Genomic DNA, 25431 nt, shown 5'->3' with positions numbered 1-25431 from the left:
AAAGGACTGTTTGTTTTCAGGCGCTATTGGCCAGAGAAAGGGAGCGCTCACAAGAGGTGGGTGCTAACCCCATTACAGCCTCCCTAGCCTTGTGGTATGTCTGCACACAACAAGGGACAGCGCCTAGTTGTACTTGCCAAACTGGGCTATACACATGGGGATCTTAAAGTGGGTATGGCTTCTGTTCTCTTTGACCTCTGGGCAGTGATGTTCACAATTGTGACCAGATCAGTGACAGGCAGGCATTGTGAGACAGCTGCGGAGGACTATTAGAGATGACATAGTGCACACAGTTTTCTACACTCGCATCTCGTTGACCGCAGTATGTTGACCATGGCTCAGTGCCATTTAGAGAGGTGGTTTTACTGTGTTGCCGTACCAGCACTTAAGTTGGTGGGAGACCACTTTGAGTCTAGATATACGCACAGGTCGACATAAGTCATCATGCATTGACATAACTTTGACTATACATTCCAATCTCAGTAAGCAGCATCTCTGAGTACTGTTGCAATTTTGTATGCAGTGTTCTTCTAGTCATGTTGGTCCCAGGATCTTAGAGAGAAAGGTGGGTGAGGTAATATCTCTTATTGGACCACCTTCTGTTGGTGAGAGAAACAAGCTTTGAAGCTTACACAGAGCTCTTCTTCAGGTCTGGGAAATGTATTCCGTGTGTCACAATTAAATACAAGGTGGAACAGATTGTTGAGCACTACCTACTATAAAGAACTCGAAGACCACAATTTACCCAGGAGTTAATGGATATCATCAAATCCTTCCCTGAACAACTCCAGGAGAAACTGTACATCATCATCATCCCTCACAACTCCCCACTCCAGGGACCTTCTACATGCTTCCCAATATACACAAACGATGGAACCAAGGCAGACCCACCATATCTGGTCATGGCACTTTTAGTGAAGGAATATCAGGACTTAACAAAGCTTTGATTCCTAATCCCTTTAGGATCCGTTAACCAGTGTGGAGAGCTACTCAGAGAGAACAAGTGCTTAAAAAGCCAGCTCCTAAGCGACTAGAGGAGCTAGTGAACAGGAGCAACAAACGGGAGTTTTCTGAGGGAGTTTGAGAGGGAGTGAGATACACCTAGCATTCGCTAAACTTAGGCCAATAAACACCCCACTCCACCCACCCCCAAAAAAGAAGCTGCATGAGGAAACGGAATGCAGGCAGAAGTCCACAGTGGAGTGGGAGTTATCCAGTTTTGCAGGATTTATGAATTCCTGTCTTGTGGGCAGGTAGTGTGTGTGTGTGTGTGTGTGTGTGTGTGAGTGTCCAGAGTGGCAAAACTGGAATAGCTAAGGGATACACAGGTACATACATGAGACTTTCGGGGATACAATAGAGCAGTCTTACCCCCCAGTTTGACAGCCTCTGTGCTGTTGAGAAGGATGAAAATCTCAGGGAAGGAGAACGTCAAATTGGAGGAGAGAGAAATGATCGCATGGTTGGGACTCTCCTTCCAGATGATGTCATGGGATCCTCTCACATTGAGGATACCTCTTTGAGGGAGTGGCCCCCAGTTATAAGGAAGAAAACAGGTAATTGGAATGGGGGATTTGATCATTAGAAATACAGGTAGCTGGATTTGCGATGACTGGGAGAACCTCATGGTGAATTGCCTGCCAGGTGCAAAGGCTGCGGAACTCTCAATACATCTAGTCAGATTTATGTGCAGTGCTGGGGAGGAGCTGGTGATCGTGGTACATGACATAGGAAAAGTTAGGAGAGAGGTCTTGGAGGCTAGATTTAGGGGACTAGGAAGTAGATTGTGGTCCAGGATCTCCAGTGTAGCATTTTCTAAAATGCTTCCAGTTCCACATGCAGGGTCAGTTAGGCAGAACTGCAGGGTCTCAATGCATGGATGAGACAATGATGGAGAGCAGGAAGGGTTTAAGTTTATTAGGAACTGGGGAACCTTTTGGGGAAGGAGGAGCTTATACAGGAAGAATGGGCTCCACCTAAATCAAAACAGAAACGGATTGCTGACATATAAAATTAAGAAGGTCATAGAGCCGTTTTTAAACTAAGGGGGCTAGGGGAAAGCCGACAGGTGTGGAGGAGCACATGATTTGGACAGACATCCCATGGGGCGGCTCTATTAACGGGAATTTTCCTAATAAATAAGAGAGGCTAAAAGTAGATAAAGCACAGGTAGGAACTGAAGGGAAACATTCAAATGAAAGAGTCCCATTCATTTACTTCACATGAAGGCAGACAACTAAACAGTGGCAAATGTTTTAAGCGCTAGAAGTCTAAATACTACAGATGGGTGGACTTGAGTGCCTTGTATTAAATGAGGATATTGATATAATAGGCATCACAGAAACATGTTGGAATTATGACAATCAATGGGACATTAGGTTACAAAATGTATTGAAATAACAGAATAGGTTGTGCTGGTGGGGGAGTGGTACTATATGTGAAAGAAGGCATAGAGTCAAATATTAATCAAACCGTATCATAGAATCTGTATGGATAGAAATTCTATGCTTGAATAATAAAAGTGCAGCAGTAGGCATACACTATGGATAGGGCCCTACCAATTTCACGGCCATGAAAAACTTGTCACGGTCTGTGAAATCTGCCATTCCCCATGAAATCTTATCTCCCTGTGCTGCTGGGAGCCTGGGGCTCCTCACAGTTAGTCTGGCTGGGCTGTAGAGGGACACTTCTGTGCTGGAGCAGCCTGGGAGCTGGGCTCTGGGCTTCTATCCCCTCCCACCCCCACGTGGTTCCTGCCGCGGCTCTGGGCACGTAGCTCAGGGCTTCCTCCCCCTGCGGCTTCTGCCGGGCCTGGGGGCTTCTGCTCCCAAAGGCTGCAGCCGGGGCAGCCCAGGCCTGGGCTTCTGCCCACCCCCACAGCTCTGGTTCCGGGCATGGAGCTTGTGGCTTCCTCCCCTAGTGGCTCATGCTGGGGCACAGGGCTTCTGCATCTAGGGCTGCCTGGGCTCTGGGTTTCTGCCCACACTTGTAGCTCCTGCTGTGGCTCTGGGCACAGATCTTGCCCCCTCCCAGCCCGCCTGCTGGGGGGTGGGAGCTTCTGTTCCCAGTGGCTGCAGCCGGGCTATAAAAAATAGAAAACTCAATAATAATGGCACATTTCAACCATCCCCCTATTGACTGGGTACATGGCACATCAGGAAGGAAAGCAGAAATAAAGTTTCTAGGCACAATTAATGATTACTTCTTAGAGCAACTAATAGTGGAACCCACAAGGGGAGAGGCAATTATTGATTTAGTCCTAAGTGGAGCACAGGATCTGGTCCAAGAAGTGAATATAGCTGAACCGTTTGTAATGTAACTACTTATGCTAAACAGTCTGTTCCACCTTGTATTTAACTGTAATACTAAGTTCATTTCCCAGACCTGAAGATGACCTCTGTGTAATCTTGAAAGCTTGTGTCTCTCACCCACCCTCTCTACTATAACATTTGGTGAGAACACTATCAATTTGAAATCTAGTCCGTTTCAAAACGTGAATTAAAGGAATTTCAGGACTTTGGAAAAGGAGAGTAATTGGTTAAGAACAAAAAAGTTAGACACATTTGACTGCTTTTTTTTTTTATTTAAATTACAAAGTTGGAAAATGAAGAAAATGCAGTAGATGAAGTATCTAAATTTTTGTGGTATCTCATGACATCTTATGCTCCAAAATTAATTCAAAATGGTTTATATAGGAGTAGTACCATATAGATTTAAACCATGAATGAATTGCTGTAAACAAAAGTTAATATTAAATACTATGAGTTGGTGGAAAGTGTTCTAGAGAGTTCCAACGAGGATTGATGTGTGTCTGGTAAAATTTAACATTCATTAATGATCTGGGCAAGGGACTAAACAGCATGTTCGTGAAATTGCAGATAAAATTAAAATGATAGCTGTAACTAACAGTGAGGACAAGAATAATGCAAAGGAATTTAGAAAAGTTACAAATGCACTCAGGAAATAAATTCTGAATAAGGAAATAAGGTACTACAGCTGAGAAACTAATCCAAATCTGAGGCTGTCTCTAATACTACTGCAGTGTACACAACTCCAGCTATGTGAATAATGTAGCTGGAGTTGCCGTACCTTACGTCGAGTTACTGCGGGGTCTACACCGCAGGGGGTCAATGGGAGAAACTCTCCCGTCAACTTATCTTACTTTTCTCATCTGGGATAGAGTACAGGGGTCGACTAGAGAGCGATCTGCTCTCGGTTTGGTGGGGTCTTCACTAGATCCGCTAAATCGACTGCCGGTGGATCGATCACAGAGCGTCGATCCCGGCTGTTGTGCAAATGTAGCCTCAGATATTAGAGAGCATGGAAACTTGGAAAGCAATAAATGTTTGGGCTTTTTTATTTGGATTTGAAAAAGCATTGGATTTTGAGCATTTGAAAACTAGGTAATGCCAGACTTACGAATCGTTGCCCATGCAGCCTTAATTTGGCCATCTTATGCATCCTACCTATGAACTGAATGTTCAGGGATTCTGTGGAAAAAATTATTGTGATTATGTAATTAAAGTTTGTATCATAATGCGTATGCACAAAGGAGCTGAAAGTTTGTATCACAATGCATATGTACAAAGAAGTTGAACTACAGCTGCATAGGTTGCGAATCCGGCACTTCCTAACTTTTGAGTACTTGACTTTTAACATAGTTTTGGGGATGTAATTTCCTAGGTTTATTTTAAAGGACAAAGGTAAAACTTCAGCTCCAGAAATCTCACCATCATGCTTCATTAACAGGTTTTCTGTCATGAGCCTTCACTGACAATGTAGCACAGACTTCTACCCTTTGTACTTTAGGTAACGACTTTTAGCTGGCAGCAGGAGAAGGCTGTAATTCCACATGGAGGGAAATGAGTCACTGGCACAGTGACCATGTGCTCGGTCCAGAGGGTGATTGTGCGGAGTTTGACACAGCTTTCTCTCATTCCCGCTCCATGAAGTGGGGGACTTCTGCTCCATATGGAATCTCTAGATGGAGGATGGGCTGTTGGGTCCTGGGGATTTAAGGGGGGAGCCAGAAAGTAAGGATTACAACTTTTAATGCATTCCAACTCCGTTAAATCTGTATCTTATTGCACAGACAAAGAAAAAGCACTTTTCTACTGTGAGGGCTATTCTCCCCCAGCCACATAACAAATGCCTGCTGCAACCAGTGGAGGTGTGAAAGCTTTAAAAAAAAAAAAAAAAAAAAAAAAAGTTGCAAGAATCCTTTATAAGGAAAAGTGTTAACCTAAATATGAGGTCACTAGTAGCTTCTCCTATTTAAAAAACAAAAATAAAAAAACTAACCCCCAGTTCTAGGTGCCCTATTAGATTATAATTAAAAATTTGGTCAGAGACAAAGCAGCTGGCTTTTCATTACACCAAAACATCCTGTTAGCCAAAAACCAAACTCCTTGCTCTGTTCCCATAAGCTCTCATCCACATCCCAATAAAAGAAAATCCCTACCATTCTCCTGCCCTAGTAACTTTGTTTGCAGCATGTCCTTGGCACTAACAAATTAGTAAGCTCCAGCTCTGGCACCTCTGCTGATCCCAACTAGGGCAGTGTCTCATGGAGAAAGAGGCAGGTCTTTCAAGTAGGCAGGTCCCAAGATATGTCAGGCTTTATAAATCGTAACCAACTTCTTCTACCTTGTCTTGATTAGGCAATAAAGTGTGTTCGTGCCATGTGTTACCTCATTTTAGTTCACTGGAATTTTAGCTAACATGTTAAGATAAGAGAATTATAATTTTAACACATTAACAGGTAAAGGTCAGCACTCATGGAAGGCCTGCAGTTCACTTCAACCTGTTAACATGTGGAAACTACAAACTGCCTTGACTTCACTAGGATTTTACCTCATGTTTCCTAAAGTTTTGTAAGAACACACCTTTTTATTTTACCTTGTGAAGATGCGCCCTGGACCCCTCTACTCAGAGGAAAGAAAGAAAAGAAAAAAAAAAAAAAAAAAAAAAGCACCAGTGCACATCCTTGCGCTCTGGTATCACGTGTTCATGAAGATGCCCAGCTTTACAATAGTCTGCTACCTTCCGTGTCAGCTCTAGTTTCCAGGTTGATTTAAAGGTGTTCCATGTAACAGTGCATTGCATCGTCTAAACTTGAAATGTTTAGGTGTGAATGCCCGTTGCATGGTCTGCATCTGAGAGAGAAGTTCGTAACTATCTGAGCAAATGTGGAGAAAGTTGTGGTCACTGCTGCTGTATAACATCAGCTGCCGTCTGATAAACAGCACCCCCTAAATCATGCACTCTATTGACAAACATGCCCTCAGTTAGAGAGGCAAATATAATCTTCGCCATATCCTTTGGTTGTTCCTCCCAGCCCACCATCATCACCGCAATCTAACCTGAACTGAGCTTCATCCAGCTCATTCTGATCCACACCCCGTATGCCACCAGAGACTATGGACGGTGCTCAATCATACTGTCTGTCTGAGATAAAATGGAGTCAGAGGATTGCCAGCATATTCTGTGAGGAGATACAGCAAAATCCATTCCTACTCACTAGTCATCCCAATGGCCCAATCTCCACATTGAATAGCAAAGATAATGGCATATACTCTTATTATTTCCCCGCCCCAGTAGAGGGCCATAAAGGCAGAAAAGCAAATGCCCAAAACAACCCTTTAGGATCTCTCTGACAGAGAAGAAGGAAGTCACCGGAAGCTAGCCTAAGCTACTTGCACTTTGGGAGTAGACAAAACACTTTGCAGTCAGTGGTTTCAAAGACAGCTGGTACTCCAGAAGCCATGTGGACTCTTGATAACCATTGCTGAGAGATCAGCAACCCACACCACCAGTACCATTTGGTGATAAAAGCAGATTGACAAAGGTCTGAGGCTCCTAGATACTGAGTTCTGTCATCCAGCTTTCTTCCTATTCTTAATTCAAAATGGAAGATTGTCATAATTATCCAGGTTGACAGTTTCAGTGGGTGGTTTCTTAAGCAGAGATTGTACGTGTTTCTTTAAAAACATAGTGTGCCCTGCATTCCTTTTAAACAAGGAATTAACCAGTGCCATCAGCGGACACAGCACTTGGCCACAAAACATGATGGTTGTTCTTTCAAAAGTTTGCAACTGAACGTCGACTCACTACAGCTTTGAAACTTTACTATCAGAAGAAAAATGCTGCTCTTCCTTCATTTTTTTAGTAGTTTACGTTTAATACTGTACTGTAGTGTATTTACTTATTTTTGGTCTCTGCTGCTGCCAGATTTCTTACTTCTGGTTCCAATTGAGGTGTGTGGTTGACTGGTCAGTTCGTAACTCTGGTGTTTGTAACTCTGAGGTTCTACTGTAGATTCAAAAACCAGTTGTGAAACAAAAGTTTGCCTATCACATCCAGAGTCTCAGCATCACTTGCCTAATTCTGAATCAGAGACCGCTTACCCTCCAACCTTTCAAGATCCTGCTTGGTTACAATACGCAGAGTTCAGACCAAGTTTTGCATGCCCAGTTTTCTCTGCAAAATGGTAAAAAATGTCCTCACAACTGGGGGTGCTGAAATCTGCCCCTGAAGCAATGTAATCTGGCTACAGCAGACTATCCTGGACAGATTAAATCTGTTGTTTTGAGAACCTGCAGATACCATAGTAGAGACTAAGAATCCTCCTCTGTGCCTACTGAACAGCTACTTCAAAAATGTCTTGACTATTTGCAACTAATATTCTACAGCCTGTGACTTCTGCCATCACCATCTTTCTTCTCCCTTCATCTATCAGAAATTATCACCAGAATGACCTGAGAGGATGAAGATGGAGAAGAAGATGCATAGAGAAGCATCACAGATTAGAGAAGTTCTGTATGACTTTAGTAAAACCACTGTCACATTACATTTCAGTTCTGAATGCTTCAAAACCAGACATATTGACAAACTGGGAGGGAGTTTTAAGAACTCTAAATGAGGGATTGATTTTATTTATAGACCTAAGTGTGTACATGTTGGCTGAACAGAGGGTAGGAACATACCAATATCTGAAATTTGTCAGCACTAAGGATGGTGAAAAATTGCTTAGGATTTAACAGGAGGGTATAACTAGAAGTAACTAACTAGATGCAATTTAAAGGAAAAATTAAGTTGACTGTTGTAAAAAGCTTCCTTGACACAATAAGATTTTACTATGTAATAGTCTCTTAGGGGAAGTCATAAAAGACCCATCAACTGGATCATTTAACACTGGGAAATACACCTCTACCCCGATATAACGCTGTCCTCGGGAGCCAAAAAATCTTACTGCATTATAGATGAAACCGTGTTATATCGAACTTGCTTTGATCCACTGGAGTGCGCAAACACCCCCTCCCCCCCCGCGAGCACTGCTTTACCGCGTTCTATCCGAATTCGTGTTATATCGGGTCGCGTTATATCGGGGTAGAGGTGTATATCAGGGAATTATCCAAAGTAACAGGATATAGATGAGATGACGCAATATATGTTTTGTCATTTGAATATGTAGGATTCTGTGAAAGCAGTATTGAGTCTGTTTCATCTAAATAAAATAAGTATAATGTGCCTGGGCTTGTCCTAAAGATGAGAATAAACAACTAAAAAAAGTGGAGGTGAAATCAATCAAATTTTAACTTAATGTTTTGATTACTGCTTTTTAGAATGAACAGTTGTGTTTTTGTACCACCTTTAAAACATAGATCCAGATTTTCAAAAATGCATGTACAAGTTGAGCAGGCACATTCTTGAAAAATTGAGCATACTTTGATCCCACAACAGTAGTATCTCCCTATTTTGGACTTCTGTCTCACAACCTGTGGAAAATCAGTGCAGGTGTGTGGTCTGTAGTGCCATGGTTTGCAAAGGGTTATAAGTTCTGTAAAATTACTTTCAGCATGTTTCTTTCCTTTCCCATATGTTTGAATTTCATTTTAAAATGTACATTGTATTGTTTTGACTCCGCAGCTATGAATCAGCGAATCAGCCAAAGTGCTCCAGTGAAACAGCCACCACCACTGGCTCCTCAGAGTCCTCAAGGTGGAGTGATGGGCGGGGGCAGCTCCAATCAGCAGCAACAGATGAGACTGCAACAGCTGCAGATGGAGAAAGAGAGACTGCGACTGAAGCATCAAGAACTGCTTCGGCAGGTGAGGCCACAGGTTAGACACAGACTTCCACTATATTTTTTGTATGTTTTTGTTGTTGCACTTATGTGGCAATTCCAGGGAGCGTAAAGCACCAGAGACCACCTAAGGTCTTAAGCTCCAAAGAGAGGACTGGGCTACATTCATTATGTCGTCACCTCAGTAGCAGAAGCTCTAGACCAGTGGTTTTCAAACTTGTTTTCTGGTGACCCAGTTGAAGAAAATTCTTGATGCCCATAACCCAACAGAGCTGAGGATGTGGGAGAGGGCTCAGGGCTTGGGCAGAGGATTGGTGTGAGGGCTGTGGAGTGGGGCAGGAGGTTGGGGTCCAGGAGAGGGGTCAGGGCTCAGCTGGGGATGCAGGTTCTGGGGTGGGGCCAGGGATGAGGGGTTTGGAGTGCAGGAGGGGGCTCCAGGTTTGGGGGGGAGGCTCAGGGCTGGGGGAGAGGATTGAGGCGCGGGCTTACCTCCGGCGGCTCCTGGTCAGTGGCCCAGCCAGGGTGCAGAGGCAGGCTTCCTGCCTGTCGTGGCACCATGGACCGCACTGCGCCCCGGAAGTGGCCAGCAGCAGGTCCAGCTCCTAGGCAGAGGCGCGCAAGCAGTTCCGTGCAGCTCTCACTCGCAGACACCGCCCCCCGGCCAATGGGAGTGCGGAGCTGGTGCTCGGGGCAGGGGCGGGCAGCACGCGGCGACCTGTGGCCCCCCCCGTCTAGGAACCAGACGTGCTGCTGACTGCTTTCGGGGCGCAGCACAGTGTCAGAACAGGTAGGGACTACTAGCTTTTACTGGCCAGCCTCCAGGGTCCCTGGGTGCTGAGCAAGGCGACCCAGTACTGTGTCGCGACCCGAAATTTGAAAATCACTGCTCTAGATGCAAGACTTTTTCCTCAGCAAAATTCCCAAAGAGCAAACATCTTCACTAGTTGAAGTGTCATTATGGTGGTACAAGTAAGAGAGCACCACAGAGTAATGTTGTTATTGGAGATTTCTCTGAGAATATTTGTCACCTCCAAAGAGCTCAGACTGATACAAGAGCCAGAGAGGCTGGTTCCCCACATCTGCTTGTCCTTCATTTTAAGGAAAAACCTTTTCAATATAACTTTTTTTAAGTATGATTTTAGAACACATTGCAATCCAAAGATACAAAAGTGTTTTTCAAAGTACATGCTCTAGGTAGAGGAATTACCTCATTACTGAAATTTATCCATTTCCAAATGGTGTGCAGGCTGAACAATTGAATAGGCTTTGCTGGGTTTGGAGCCTGTTGTTCTCTTGTGTCTAGGTATTTTAAACCTGGTGCTTAAATGTTACGCCAGGGGTGGGCAACCTATGGCACACATGTCAAAGACGGCACGCGAGCTAATTTTTAATGGCACGCTGCTGCCTGCCGGGACTCCAGCGTGCCATTAAAAATCCTGCCCAGCCCAACCCGCTCTCCTCTGCCCTCCGCTCCCCCCGCGGGGGCAGGGAGCAGAAGCATAGGCGTGCGCACAGGGTGGGCAAATGGCCCGACTCTCCCAGCATGGCAAGCCGCGGGGTCCGCGCTTCCGGGCTGGAGCACCCGGCCAAGCGCAGCAAGCCGCCGGCCCCTCCCCCGCCTTTCCCTCTCCCCTGGAGCCGTGCCACCGCGCACAGCGCTCTGGGGGTCGGGGCTGCGTGCTCCCGCGGGGCAGTGGTTGGCTCCGCGGGGAGGCAGACACGCTCCCCACTCAACCGGAGCCCTGCCGCCATGGGGCAGCATATCTGGCTGTGCTTGGAGCCTCATGGTAAGGAGTCCGGGGCTGGGGGGGTTGGATAAGGGGTGGGGGCAGACAGAGGACAGGGTGGGTTGGATGGGGGTAGGATTCTGGGCGGGGTGGTTAGGGGCGGGGGAGTCTCTGGAGGGGTTAGTCAGGGCGCGTGGGGGGTTGGATGGGGCATGGGAGTCCTGGGGTCTGGCAGGGGGCAGGGGGTGGATAGGGGTCAGGGCAGTCAGGGGACAGGGAGCAAGGAGGGTCCGGGGGAGGGGGCAGTTAGGGTGGGGGGGTCTCTGGAGGGGGTGGTCAGGGGACAAGGAGCTGGTGGGGTTGGATGAGTCGGGAGTTCGGGGGGGGGGCTTGTCAGGAGGCAGGGGTGTGGAGAGGGGTTGGGGCAGGCAGGGAGCAGTGGGGGGGTTATATGGGTCGGGAGTTCTGGGGGTCCTGTCAGGGGGCGGTTGGATAGGCATGGGAGTCCCAGGGGTCTGGCTGGGGGCAGGGGTGTGGATAAGGGTCGGGGCAGTCAGGGGACCTGTAGGGGGTAGGGTCCTAGGGGGGCAGGCAGGGGACAAGGAGTAGGGGGGTTGGAGGTTCTGAGGAGGGCAGTCACCCAGCCCTCTGCCCTGAGCCCTGACCCCCCCCTTCCACCCCCACACCGCCCTCTGCCCTGAGCCCTGTATCTCCCCAGGCCCCTGCCCTGAGCCCTGTACCTCCCTCATACACACCCAGCCCTCTGCTTGACTCCTTTACCCCCCCCCCCACGATTCCAGCCCTGACTCTGGCACCCCCACACATACCCAGCCCCCCCCGCCCTGACACCTGAACCCCCCTCACATGCCCCCAGCCCTCTGCCCTGACTCGTGCACCCCCCCCACACAACCTCCCCCCCCACATCCCCACCCTGAGCACCAAATGGGAGCTCCTGCACCCCCGCCCCCCACACATTCCCACCTGCACCCCTCACATCAAATGGAAGCTGCCCAGGTAAGTGCCCCACACCCAAACCTCCTTCCCCATCCCTGAGCTCCCTCCCTCATTCTAGCTCCCGGCCAGACCCTTCACCCCCACCCCTGTGCTCAGTGCACTCCCACCCTCAGCTCAGTGTAGAGAAAGGAAGAGAATGGGCCAGAACCAGGGAGAAGGTAGGTACCCACTGTATGTGGGCAGGGCCAGGACCCCAGACCAGCAGCAGGCTGAGCGGATCCAGCAGTCGGGATCCCGGCTGGCAGGAGCCGGTGGATGGAACCCCTGAGTGGCAGCGGGCTGAGCCGCTCAGCCCACTGCCGGTCTGGGGTCCCGGCCACCGGCCCCGCACAGCCTGCTGCCGGTCTGGGGTTCTGGCTGCTGGACCCTTGCCAGCCGGGGTCCCGGCCGCAGGCCCCACTCAGCCCGCTGACTGCCTAGGTGAACAGAACCCCAGACCAGCAGCGGGCTGAGCGGGCCGGTAGCGTAAGATCAGCATTTTAATTTAATTTTAAATGAAGCTTCTTAAACATTTTGAAAACCTTGTTTATTTTACAATACAACACTAGTTTGTTTATATAATATATAGACTTGGAGAGAGAGACCTTCTAAAAAACATTAAACTGTATTACCGGCACGCGAGACCTTAAATTAGAGTGAATAAATGAAGACTCGGCACGCCACTTCTGAAAGGTTGCCAACCCCTGTGTTACGCCATTCCCTCTAGAACTTTTCTAGTAACAAAAACTGGTCATTGAGAGAATGATTGGTTTGGGAGGCAGGAACTCTGGATTTTGAATCCCAGCTATGACTCCTTTTTGTGACCTTGGGCAACCTATTAAATCTTCCACCTGAGTTTCTCCATTTGTAAGATGCAATAACATTTATTTACTGTCTCTCAGGGTATTGTGAAGATTAATGGTTGAAAGCACATTGAAGATGGAAAGTGCTGTAGAAATACTTCATATTCAGATAGCCCAGTGGTTTCAAAGGATAACAGCAATATAAATAGGAACGCCGTAAAGACAAAAGGAAAACATCATGCACTGTAATTTAGTTAAGCCAGCTTTCAACACTGGGTAAAGGTGCTCCAAATATCCAGTTAGTAGTGAATTAAGTATATTGATACACTAACTAAACACACAACCCACTGTAAGCAGCTTCTTTAAATAAGTTACAGGAAGGAAAACGTGGGGGGGGGGAAATATATGTGAGACATTGCTTATGTTGTAATAATAAGGAAGTAATTAATTATTTACTTACAAGCAGCATACTTAACAGAGCATTTAACATGTTCCTTTTTTACTTTGTTTTAACTAGCTTTTAATTTAACAATTTACCCAGATTCGATTGTAGATTATGGACTTTGTTAGTTTTGTAACTGAGTAACCTTGGGGAAGAAAACCCAACCAGACCATGATGTCTGTTTCCACAATCGCCACTTTAAAAGTTTCATTAACATTTTTCTTTCTGGATTTTTGGTAGAAGGTTGGCTACCATCTTGTCCCAGAAATATAGGTTATCCTCAGCTTTGTAGCACTGATGAGGGAAGCACTGACACCCTAGTCTTTTCTTTGAGAAAAACTTTTCAAGTCTTATCCTCTTCCCTTTCCACTTTGGTGATGGGCCTTATATCAGGAGAGGATAATATCTTCATGCCCTCTTTCTTTTTCTTCGTCACCTGTGGTATTCTGTCCTTGACCTGGAGTCTGATTCCCATTGTCCCTTCTGAAATCGAGGTCTGTTTGTAGGAATCTTTAGCATCTCTTGATATAAGTTGGGTCATCTTTAAAATTCGGTACTTCTTCTTAAGGTGTGCCTAAATAAGATAGCATCAGGACTCCCTTCTGCTTAAGCACCCAGTCCTCTGCTGTTCCTGCTTCGCTATTAATCCTCCAGCAAACATCTATCCTATGCTAGCATGCTTCTAGATAGGCTTCTAGTTTTCCTACCTCAGCTCTCCTTGAGAAATCTGACTAACGTTGGATCAGGTGACCGTCAGTTCCCTCCATGTTCTCCTTCGCCGTTAAGCTTTTCTGTCATGTTCACATGCTCAGTAAACATTTGAGTTTTGTTTCATTGTGAAGTTGTGATTTTCATCAACCCTTAACTCCCTTACCTTGTCTCATCTCGGGCTGTCTTAGGGACTCGATACTACAAGATGGTGTTTGTAAGTCAGCCTGCACAGCCAAATCATGCAGCTTAAAGTAATTTTTATCCATCTTATTTTTTACTCTTAGGCATTGCGGAATATCAATCCCAGCACAGCAAATTCTCCAAAACGTCAGGTAGGCTCTTAACTGATGATTCAGTGTAATAAGAAACAATTGAAGTATTAAATTAGGCTAGCTGAGGAACTTGTTTTACATGAAGCCATGAATAACAGCTGGCTCTGCCATACACCTTTTTAAGCCACTGCTCTAGTTGTGATCCCTAACATCGATGTTAAGAGTGCTTCATTACTTCATCATTATTTCAGTATTTTAAAGCAAACGTGGAATTTGTTACACTTTTCGCATTGCAAAGAACTTTCTCTTGTTTTTCATTCTTGATGATATTGAAATTCCAATTTTCACCCCATCAGAATAGACGTGTAAGCAAACCTCCCATTAAATGTAATGTAATAGCTAGTGTTTTTTAAATAATCTTCAGACATGAAGTATGTTCTGATCAGCGCAGTGTTTATATCTAAAACAAACATCATCTTGAGATGAGTACCCTATACATTAATTCATTGAATAAAAGATCACCCAGAATATTTACAAGAAGATCATTGAGAATATCTTAAACTGTCAAAATAGCTGCTGGAATCAGATAATATGCAACATGGAAATCAAAAATCAGTCATTTAAATTCTGTAATTAAACAAGCACTTATTATGCACCAAAACCAAAACAAATAAACATCAGTGCAAAAGGAAATGATCAGAATTTAAGGAGTAATAGGATTCTGAATACATAACCAATTGAATGTGAATTCCTCTCAAACCATTGGGAATTGGAAAGCAATGTAATATATAGCTGAAAAGCAAAGGTTTTCCCTAGATGTGCTCTTAGGACTGAATTGTCCTATCAACTTGCAGTCGTCATATGGTTATTGTTAATATACCCATTCTTTGGACAACACTCATTGGCAGTTTGTGTGTAGCACATACAGGCTTTGTGTTGTGCTTTTTACTGTAAGAAAACATAGTATAATGAAAGCCTATGTATCCTGCACATCTGCATCCAGACTCTGCTGAAAAATAGTGTCAGAATTCATCACCTTAAAAAATTAATTTCTAGCCCTTATAGTTGCAAAGAGAACCTTCAAAGTATGAACCTCATTAAAACACATGCAGTGCTGTCTCCTTGAGCCTGCAAACAGACATCCCTCCAAAAAATAGCTTTCCCGTTTATCTATGCCATGGCAACTCTGAAAGCTAAAAATGATCATTAAAATGCCAACATTACTTCACTGATAATTTTAGGAGCGAGACATCACTGTTGGATGCAGAGGTGAAAAATTGAACAACTGGTTAAAGTTTGCTGGATGAGGGAGTAATTCAAGTCCTGTCCAGTCATCACGAAATTAAGTTACCTAGACCCTTGCTCACAAATGGATGGTAAAGAGGAGCTTCTTTTCCACCCCCTAAAATTCCAAACTGCCTTCCACACCTTCCCATGTACATCCCCACCTTATCCCAACTGTCAGAAATTCCACCTTCTCTTCCTTTCCCACAACAGCTGTTGCAGATACTTGAGAACACAAAAATATGCAGCAAATTGAAAAATTTGGGGACCGTATAAATACCAAAACAATTAAGAAAATATTATGTGGAGCGTTTTCATATTTAACAATGTAAAAGTGTCATTTTTTTTTAAACTACTTTTGAGTTTCTAGTTAACCATGATACAATGCAACAGAAACCAGAGGGATCAGAGTGCAGTTATGGGGTCTTGAGTTTAATTAGTTGGGTAGATTAGAGCAGCTAAAAAATTATGATTGGTCTTCGAGTCCTTAAGTGATTTCAGCATCTTTGCCTTAAATGACATTTATAAGTTAGCTGAGGACCAATTTGTCACTTAACAAGCATGTGACTATTCTCGACAGTTGTCCACCCTCAATCCTATTTTATGATCTGCGATTGATTAATGAGGCATGTGGCAAAAGCGGGATTAAAGTCTGATTTATTAAATTCAGGTTTACGTTGGGGCTCAACATTGCTCACATCAGGTCATGGGACCTATTGTGTACTAGTCTTCCTTTTGGTTTAAAGGACTTAGGTTTCAGAGTGCTCTGAGGTAGACAGAACACAGCCAGTAGGTTACTCTATTGATGTCCTGGAAGAGGTTATAAAGCACTTTTTGTTCTTGACTGTTGTATCTAAAAGTACCTTTTGTTTATGTTTTCCTCATATGTCACTTTAGTAAGATGATGATCTGCCACAGATGGAGGAGGAAGATTAGAGAACTACTAGTGGAAATTGTGCTCTAAAAGTTTCTTGGAAGTTTTAGGTCCATGTCTCTGGCAATAATATAATTGAAGTCACAATCAGCATAACTAATCCAGGTTATGAACAGCCTGGTGAATCAGGGCTGTCTTTAGTCAGAAATAATATACTTCTTCAGTAGACTACTACTTCTTGTCAGATCATTCCTCTGTTTTGCTTATTAAAATCCATCATCTTTAGACTGGATTAGTTGCTTCCACAATGGTAGATTCTTGTTTGGGGGACAAACATGATATGTTCTCTAGCCAAGTGTCAGCTTTTTTACACAAAGCTTCAAGAGACCTTGAGAGTGCTTCAAGGTGACCAAGTTGGATTCATTGCCTGTATTAGTGGGATAATTGATCTGTTTTTGGTGGAATCTGACACTGTCTCCCCTTGGGAGGTCAGGGAGCCATCATCTCTCAAGTGACCCCTTGTGTAAAAATATGTCTTGATGCTGACCACTCATCAACTATTTCCATTTTGGGAATGGATACTGAGAACTCTGTGGTAAGGTGGCTTTTACCTGAACACTTAGATAACCTTGACACCTTTCAGTCCGCTTTGAGATCTGAATATGGTACTGAGATTGCACTGGTTTTGTTGGTTAATTCTTTTAGCTGTCAGCTGCCTCGGATGGGATTAAACATGAAGTGTTTGAGTCTGCAAATACTACCAGAGGCTGGGCTTTTTTTTCCTGTCAGGGATCTGAGAGGGGTGGTATTGATCAGTTGCTAATCTTTGTGAAGCGTACTGCAAAGGGCTGTATGTTTGTAGGGGGACTTGAGTTTCTCATAACTCCTATATATGTCCTAACAAAAAAACTCAGAGCATATGAAAGCAGAAGTTGCAACTTCCTTTTTGGGTGAAGATAGAGGAAATCACTCTCAGCTATTGCTGCTACTTGGAAATCCAGAAGCACACGAAGCATTTATGTAGGGACTTGTACCAACTCATCACCATCATCAGAGTGCTTAACAAATATCTAAAGTTGCAAATATTAGCAAAGAGTAAACATATCCCCTCAGTTGAGCTATTGACCATATCATTTCTGGATGCTTCTCCCCACCACCAGCCCAGGCGTTATCACCAATATCTTAATGGAAGTCAACTTCAGCCAGCTGTCATCTAAACCCTATATATGACCAGACTCTGGGCAAGTAAAGACTCGATACCGCCAAGGTTCTGTGAAAAAGGTAGAGCTGTGTGTCATCACTGATATCATTTGAGCCCTAAACAGCATGCCCTCCTCCACTAGTAATCTTACATACCTGTTTAAGATAAGAACATAAGAACAGCCTACTGGGTCAAACCAAAGGTCCATCTAGCCCAGTATCCTGTCTTCCAACAGTGGCCAATGCCAGGTGCCCCAGAGGGAATGAACAGAACAGGTAATCAAGTGATCCATCCCCGTCGCCCATTCCCAGCTTCTGGCAAACAGAAGCTAGGGACACCTGACCATCTTGGCTAATAGCTATTGATGGAGCTATCCTCCATGAATTTAGTTCTTCTTTGAATCCTGTTATAGTCTTGGCCTTCACAACATCCTCTGGCAAAGAGTTCCATGGGTTGATTGTGCGTTGTGTGAAGAAATACTTCCTTTTGTTTGTTTTAAACCTGCTGCCTATTAATTTCATTTGGTGATCTCTAGTTGTTATGGTGTTACGCGAAGGAGTAAATACTTTCTCCACACCAGCCATGATTTTATAGACCTCGATCATCTCTCCCCTTAGCCATCTCTTTTCCAACCTGAAAAGTCCTAATCTTATTAATCTCTCCTCAGACGGAAGATCCTAATCCTTGTTTTAAAAAGCCCTGCACAATCCTAGCTCCTGCCTGTCTCTCTTCTCTGTCTCCTCCCTGTCTCTCCCCATTCTCATCTGTGCCACCTTCGCTGTGGTCCTGTATAAATGGAGCTCTCTCCCAGTCCACCACACCTCCCCACTGTGGTCCTTGCTATAATTCATATACCTCTCTCAAATTGTCTCCTCTTCCACCAGACCTATTAACTCCTGTTCCTCACCCACTTTGGAGTGAGAATTAACAAAAGGGCCAAGAAATTATTTTTTAGAAGGAGATGTGAGAGACACATGGCAAACTTCACCATTTGCTCAATCATGTGCTTTTGTTTTTCCATATTTCTCATCTGCTTGTTGCCTGCTTAAATTGTAAACCCGTCTGAGTAAAAGCATGATCTACTTACACTTTGCTACATAAATAACTAAAGACTTTTAAAGAGTGGTTGAGTTTCTTCTTTAATTATTTTTAAGTTCATTTTAGCTGGCTCTGTCTGTCTGTCCTAATTTGTGTGGTTAGTATGTGTATGCCTAGAGCCAATAGGTGTGTTTTGTAAATAAACATTTTAAATGTTAATAGAAACACTGAGGTAGATGGAAGTAGTATCTCTCAGAACTTTTCTTGTATTTTTAAAGATAAGCTAGGCAAATAAAACTATAGAAATATCATTTTCTAAACTTTGTTTTTGGAAACTAAAAGATTTTTATTTTCTCCACATTGTTTGTTCTTTCAGAAAACAGAACACTAATGTGTACATTTAAAATAAAACCCCATTGATTCTTTTTTTTTTTAAACACCAACCAGATCAATCAGGCAGGAACATAAATCAACTTTTTCTGGTTTTAGAAAATAATGGGGAATAAAAAACATTAAAAAATAACACTTTTGTATTTTTTGTAAGTTCTGGAGGCAGTTGTGCTCTGAAGTTGGCAAGCTTAAAACTGATACTAAAGGGAATTTTTTTCATCCGAATATTCCACGACTAGGACAGATTACAAGAGCTGGTAGTGTAGACCTGTACTTGGTGTCTGGTACCATTTTACTGACACACAGCTTTCCGGCCAGGTGGCAGGGAATGGACTAAACTCCAGACTTCAAACAGGGATGCTGGTGTTGGCCAGCCCTGGATTTTATGGGCTATATGTCTTCACTGCCATAAACGGTGTGTGTTTTACAGCAAGATAGCTAAATGAAGTTCGTTATCTCATTTTAAAATCCTAGTGGGGACAAGGCACTGTAGTTTTACCTCAGTGTTGCTAGTTGAGATCTACCCCAAGTAGAGGAGGGACATCGTGTTGACTGCAACTAGCTTCATTGAGGTAAAAGCTCAAGTTCGCTATCTCACTGTAAAAACACATTTTTCTGCAGTGATGACATAGATTTTGGCTCCAATAAACATTTTTGATCAACTAAACTTAAAAGAGGAGAAAAAAAATCAATACATTTTATCCCATGTAGAATAAGTATTTTCCTGTTTGTATTTCTTCCTCTCTCCTCTTGCTGTCTGAAACTTAAAAAAAAAAAAACAGGATAGTGTGATTTTTAAATGCACACAGTTGGTAGGGAAACTCAGCATTACATATAATATCAGAAACTGCTTCTTTTTTTAATTGACTAGATTTCAAGTTGGCAGAGATACATTGGTATGTATTTACTTTGGAGTTTTCCTTAAATACTCTTCATTCACTAAGTCCCCAATCCAGCAAAGCAGCGAGCTGTGTGAGTAGCACCATTATTCTGAATTAGACTATTCACATGCTTAATTGTAGGCATATGGTTAAATAGGACTTTAATTTTAGAAAATTAGTCATTTTTATATAACCGTAACAATAAATTAAACCCTTAATTTTTAGAAAAACATATTTTAAAGTTCTGTGTTAAGATTTAAAAACATTTTAGTTTTTATGAAACTGAGTAATCAAGGTATTTGTACAGTTACTTTGGATCACTAGAAATAGCTTTTCCCAAAGTATCTCAGTAGAATCAAGCTGTCATTTTTTATTGCTGGAGTTCCTTCCCAAAATCTTAGTTTATAATTTCCTATCTTTTGTTAGCAAGTGGCATCGCACAGAGTGTGTAAGTAATCAGAAATATTGGGCTATTGTCTATATTCAAATTGTTGAATAAAGTGACTTTGGACCTCTTTGTCTAGAAAGACACTGGTATTCTATGTACTTGGAGGTTAATTCTGATAGACTGTCTTGTCGTAGGCCCTGAGCCTGCATTGTACATCATCTGCACAAAGCCCCAACAACCTCTGGGGCTCTTTAAGGGTGCAGCAGTCTATCTGTTTAATGCATAATGCAGCACAACCACCATAGGCCCTGATTCAGGAGAGTACTTCAGTACATGTTTGAGTAATGTTCTGAATTGGGGCCTCAGAGTGTGAGACTTCTTGCGAATTCTTTGGCAGAATGTTTCTTCATAAAACAGTTTTGACTGTCTCTAATGTTCTGTCTTTTCTGTGTAGCTGAAACTTTTGCCAAAGCATAGAGGTATGTCCATCAGAACTGCAGCTCACATTTACGTGGTTAGGATTTGATGAAGAGGTTGCTTGATCTCGCGTATTGCTAAGAAATGTGAAAAATGTTATGGAGAACACTCTAATGCACTACTTTCAAAAGTGTCTAGAAAATCTAAACAAGATGGGATCTGAACAGTTGCTGTCAGTGAAAGGGTGCCCTGTGTGGTTGAATTCTGGGCGGCATGCTGTCTGGCAAAAGAACGTATAAGACGCAAAATACGTTCATTAGGTTTACTGCAGAGGTAACATTACTGTTTCAGCTTCATAGGCACTGCTGTTACAAATTTTATGTGGCTTCTGAAACTGCATATCTAAGCTCCTTGTTGAGAACAATAAATCTAAGTTAAATTTGTTTGTTTGTTTAATATGTGGTGAAAGCAGTGCTGTTAATGTTACTAAGAGGTTTGTGCTTTTCTGCTAGTTCAAATGTGGGAGGAGTTTGAGTATCAATAACTGGAATTTGCACAGTACAAAATATTTGTTTATGTATGAAAAAAATAAATAAAACAAAGTACTGTCCCCACTGGCAACAGAACAAATTTTTAATAGATTTTCAAAAAAAGCAAAAAAAAAATTTTCACCTAGTCATAGCAATAATTATTTTTAAAAACTATTTGTGTCCAAGGCCCCCCAAAATGAAACAAGTACAGAGAAATCCATCCACGGCTATAGAACCCACTGTATCTCTTGCATTTTTATTTTTTTGGATGACTCCAGTGCCCTAAGAACACGTCCTTGTACCTAGTACAGAGTTATGCTGTACTGCACCAAATTACCATCAGTTTTTTAAGAGCTGGCCCCCGTGAGTGCACATGTGCTCTATGTGCCCAGGACCAGAAATTCTTCAATAGCAGTGTCTGTTGATCTGCATCTCCTCATGCTCCCAACCAAGTACATACAGTGCAGCATGGGCCAGCTGTCTCTCCAGTTTCTTTCTACCATTTGTGCTCTGGAACAGAACCTCCTATGTCTGTCCTCTTTCCAGCATTCCTGGTTGATTTTCAGACCTGTAAATAATTGTAGTTTTTATATTTAGATAGATTAGTTAGTTTGGGGATCAGGGTATCTCTTCCCTTTGTTCCCACACAATTTGGGGTACCTATCATGCCCAAAGTTCCAGGCTTCAAACCCTGCCTGGCCTGCCTACAGGTCTTCCCAGTGAGTGACCTGCACAAGAGCTGCCTGTACTGCCTCAGGGAAGTGCACATCCCCTTGAGGTGTGGTATCTGTTGTGTTTTTTCCCCCACACACACACACCAGGCAGTCTCGGAAGTTCAGACTCTGGAGACCCCTTATGGAGATATCCATGAAGCCCCATTTGGCCCCGGGGCCCTCACACTCCCCGTTTAGCCAACCTGAGCCTCCAGGCAGCATCCCTCCAGCTCCAGGATCCATTGGTGGTTCTTCAAATGATGCTCTCCAATTATATTCCATTGAGGGGTTACGCATTTATGCCATGCGTCTGGAGTTGGAGAATTTGAAAGTAGTATCTGTTGGTCCGTGCATGCACTCTGGCTTGCCTCATGCTTCCATCTGAGGCGATAAAGGACAAGGCGGACTGACTGCATCTTCAGTTTTTTCTCATTGCCCCATGGTCCACATCAGAACTCTCTGTCCTTGCCTCAGATGCATGTCTAGAAACAATAGTTGTACATAGTTTTTAAACAGTTTTTACAGTAGTTTACAAGTTTTATTTCTTTTCTAGTTTTTACAAAGTTTCTAATAGTTACTAGCTTCAGTTGTTTTAGATAAACTTGGGGTTTTCACCCCCACCACCACCACCCACGTGCAGGTACCTCACTATGCTCAGATTCCTCCAGGCCCAACGAAGGCATGAGGAAGGAAAGGGTAAACACCTGCATAAAAAGAAGAATAAATCACCCTACAAATGCTCAAAAAAGAGGTCTATCTACCTCTGACACCACATGGGATTCCGTGCCTTGGATCAGGTGCATCTGGAGCTCACAAACAAGAAAGGCCACTACCTATGGTGCCAGGAACAATTAATACCTCGAAATTGCACTCTCAGAGGTGTGAAGTTCAACTCCAGCACTAAGCAGACATGGAGGGGATTGTTGTTCATCTACATGAGCAGTACCAATCCAGCAAGTCCACCGCTTCCAAGATGGCACAGGCAGGTCTCGTTTAAATCCAAGACACCTACTAGCTCTCCTCCAATGAGAATTTGATACGCTTCTTGAGCATCTAGAAATGTATATAGATCCAGAACAGGGCTGGCTCCAGGCACCAGCACAGCAAGCAGGTGCTTGGGGCGGCCAACGGAAAGAGGCGGCATGTCCGGCTTTTCGGTGGCAGTTCGGCGGCGGGTCCCTCAGTCCCTCTTGGAGGGAAGGACCTGCTGCCAAAGAATGAAGTGGCGCCAATTGCGGCTTTTTTTTTTTTTTGCCACTTGGGGCGGCAAAAACACTGGAGCGGCCCTGTTCCAGAATCTCCAATCTTCTCACATCTGATTCTTCTGAGAAACATCCCAACTCCATCAATATGACGTTCGTTGGTCCTGAGCTCCAACCGTCAGGTGGATGCCCTAACACAGTTGGTGCACCACTTATGAGCTTCTGTCCTGAGTGCATTGAAGTTGGGTCATGTGGTGCTCTCAGCCCCAGCATTTGAGCCTGATGACTCCTGTTCATCAGCCAAAAGTGATCAGGTATCAACAGCAAACTGGCAAAGAACCATCGGCCTGGCCAGAGCTTCCAGAGTTACCTGGATGTCTTTGCCTCATGGCAAGTCACACTATTGGTCAATGGACCAATGGTACCCACCTCCATATTCCTATCATTTTGGCCATTGGCTGTATCGGGGCCGCTAAGATTCATATTTTCAGACCAGAGAGGAGCCACAGTTCTTGCAGGAACCTTTGACTGATTAGGAGCAATCTGAACTGCCAGATCCACCAGCAGCACTTCTTGCTCTCCCCAGATGAAGTACTGATACCAGCATCTCCCTTACCTCCAGATGATTACAAGCAGTACCTGGACCTCCTAAGGAGGATTGCTGGTTCTTCAGATCTTGCTGGAGGAGGTTCAGGAACCTACCCACCAACTTCTGGACATCGTCCAGGCTACAGCTCCCTCTAAGGTGGCCCTTCCCAACAATGAGTTCCTATGGAGCCCACTAAGAAAATTTTGCATATGGCGCAGAGGACTGAGAAAAAGTATTGTTCACCCCAAGGGAGCAGAATATTTGTTTTTCCAACCCTAATCCCAACTCCCAACTTAGTGGTCCAGGCGTAACAGAGCAGAGTTATCCTCTCTGGACAAAGACACGAGACTGAAACTTTCTGACAAGAAGAATTTCTCTTTGGCTGACCTGTTATTCCCCATAGCGAATTATCAGGCAGAACAAAAAGTAGCCACTATATTGTTCCTGAGCTACTCAATCAGCCCCAGAGGGGATGCCTTCCTGGTGCAGTGGTTGGACCTGCTGATGTATTCCTTCTCTCCCATACCTTTGCTACCTTGCATCCTCAGAATGATCAAGCCGGACAAGGGAGCAGTGATCCTGATAACTTACTGGTAGTGGAGACTATTTTGATGCACCACTATCCTACAGTTGGCCTCTCACCCATGCATTCGCCTTCAGCCATTTCCGAACCTACTGTCTCAGAACGAGGGCAAGACCAGCCACCCCAGTCCAGCTTTCCTCTTTCTGACCGTGTGGGTTTTAGATGGACAAGGAACATAGGGAAAGACTGGTTTTAGGCTGTTATAGGATCCATTCTCTACAAGGAAGTGCTATGCCACCAGTTGGAAGCGATTCTCCCTGTGGTGTCAGCAGCACCACTTAACTCCTGAGAAATCGGGAATCCCTCTAATTCTGGAATATCTTCTCTCATTGAAGACATCTGACCTGTTTGAGTTCCCTAACAGTACATCTGGCAGCTATTAATGCCTTACATTCTCCGGTGAAGAACTGCACTGTTTTCACCCATCCCACTACTGTGACCGTCAGAATGTAAACCTGTCCCCACTTATAAAGCTGAACCTGAGCCTGCTATTTGAACCTTGAACCTTCTGCTTCCTCTACATCTATCTATGAATGTCGATAGCTTGGAGGACAGGAAGCCCCATTCACTTAATGTACACAGGGCTCTGATCTTCTACTTACACAGGACAAAACCTTTCTGGAAGTCTCCAAGGTTATTCATCACTATTGCTGAAGGAATGAAAGAGAAAGCTATCTTTTCCCAAAAACTCTGAATGGATTTCCACCTTTGTCCTCCTCTTTATGATCTTATAGAAACCCCTCCTCAGGGCCCATTTGATTAGAGTGTAAGCAGCCTCAGTGGCTTCTCTGCAGGGAATCCCTTTGAGATATATATATATATAGAGAGAGAGAGAGAGAGCGAGCAGCAATTTGAGACTCCATTCAGACCTTCACCGGGCATTACACTAGTTCAGGCTTCAGCTGGAGATGCTTCCTTTAATTTAGTGATCCTCCAGTCTGTGATGCATCATGCTTCCTCACACCCACCTTCTAACTGAAACACTGTTTTGGACTCATCCATAGTGAATACCCCTGCAAATCAGCACCGGAAGAAGAAAGGAAGGTTACTTACCTTCTAGGAACTGGAGTTCAAAATTTATGGTCCCTGTGGGTATTCACATTCCACCCTCATTCCCCTTTGCTCAGGTCCTCTTTGGATTCACAGTAGAGCAGGAACTGGAGCGGTGTTTGGTCTGCATTACTCCTTATACCCTCGGTTGGGAGCATGAGGAGGTGTTGGGTGCAGGTGTTGACTAACGGGCACTGCTATTGATGAATTTCCAGTTCCAGGAGCACATGCACACCTGCAGAGAGCTAACACACATTT

At 44.1% G+C, this 25431-nt stretch overlaps 1 protein-coding gene across 8 annotated transcripts in view; it reads left to right on the top strand.

The window, feature by feature from the left end:
- YAP1 (Yes1 associated transcriptional regulator) overlaps positions 1 to 25431 on the top strand; it is a 151426-nt gene that overhangs the window by 103113 nt on the left and 22882 nt on the right. For 2 of the 8 annotated variants that reach the window (XM_034758888.1, XM_034758892.1), the window contains 2 exons: positions 8929 to 9122; positions 14046 to 14093. In XM_034758888.1, the coding sequence (XP_034614779.1) occupies positions 8929 to 9122; positions 14046 to 14093 (242 nt within the window). The remainder of the gene's footprint in view (positions 1 to 8928; positions 9123 to 14045; positions 14094 to 25431) is intronic. The other 6 variants (XM_034758889.1, XM_034758893.1, XM_034758890.1 and 3 more) reach the window with 3 other exon arrangements.

The sequence above is a fragment of the Trachemys scripta genome, chromosome 1 (assembly GCF_013100865.1).
Source record: "Trachemys scripta elegans isolate TJP31775 chromosome 1, CAS_Tse_1.0, whole genome shotgun sequence".
Classification (NCBI taxonomy): domain Eukaryota; kingdom Metazoa; phylum Chordata; order Testudines; family Emydidae; genus Trachemys; species Trachemys scripta.
The sequence above is the reverse complement of the archived record's forward strand: the minus strand, read 5'-3'. Positions and strand labels throughout refer to the sequence as shown.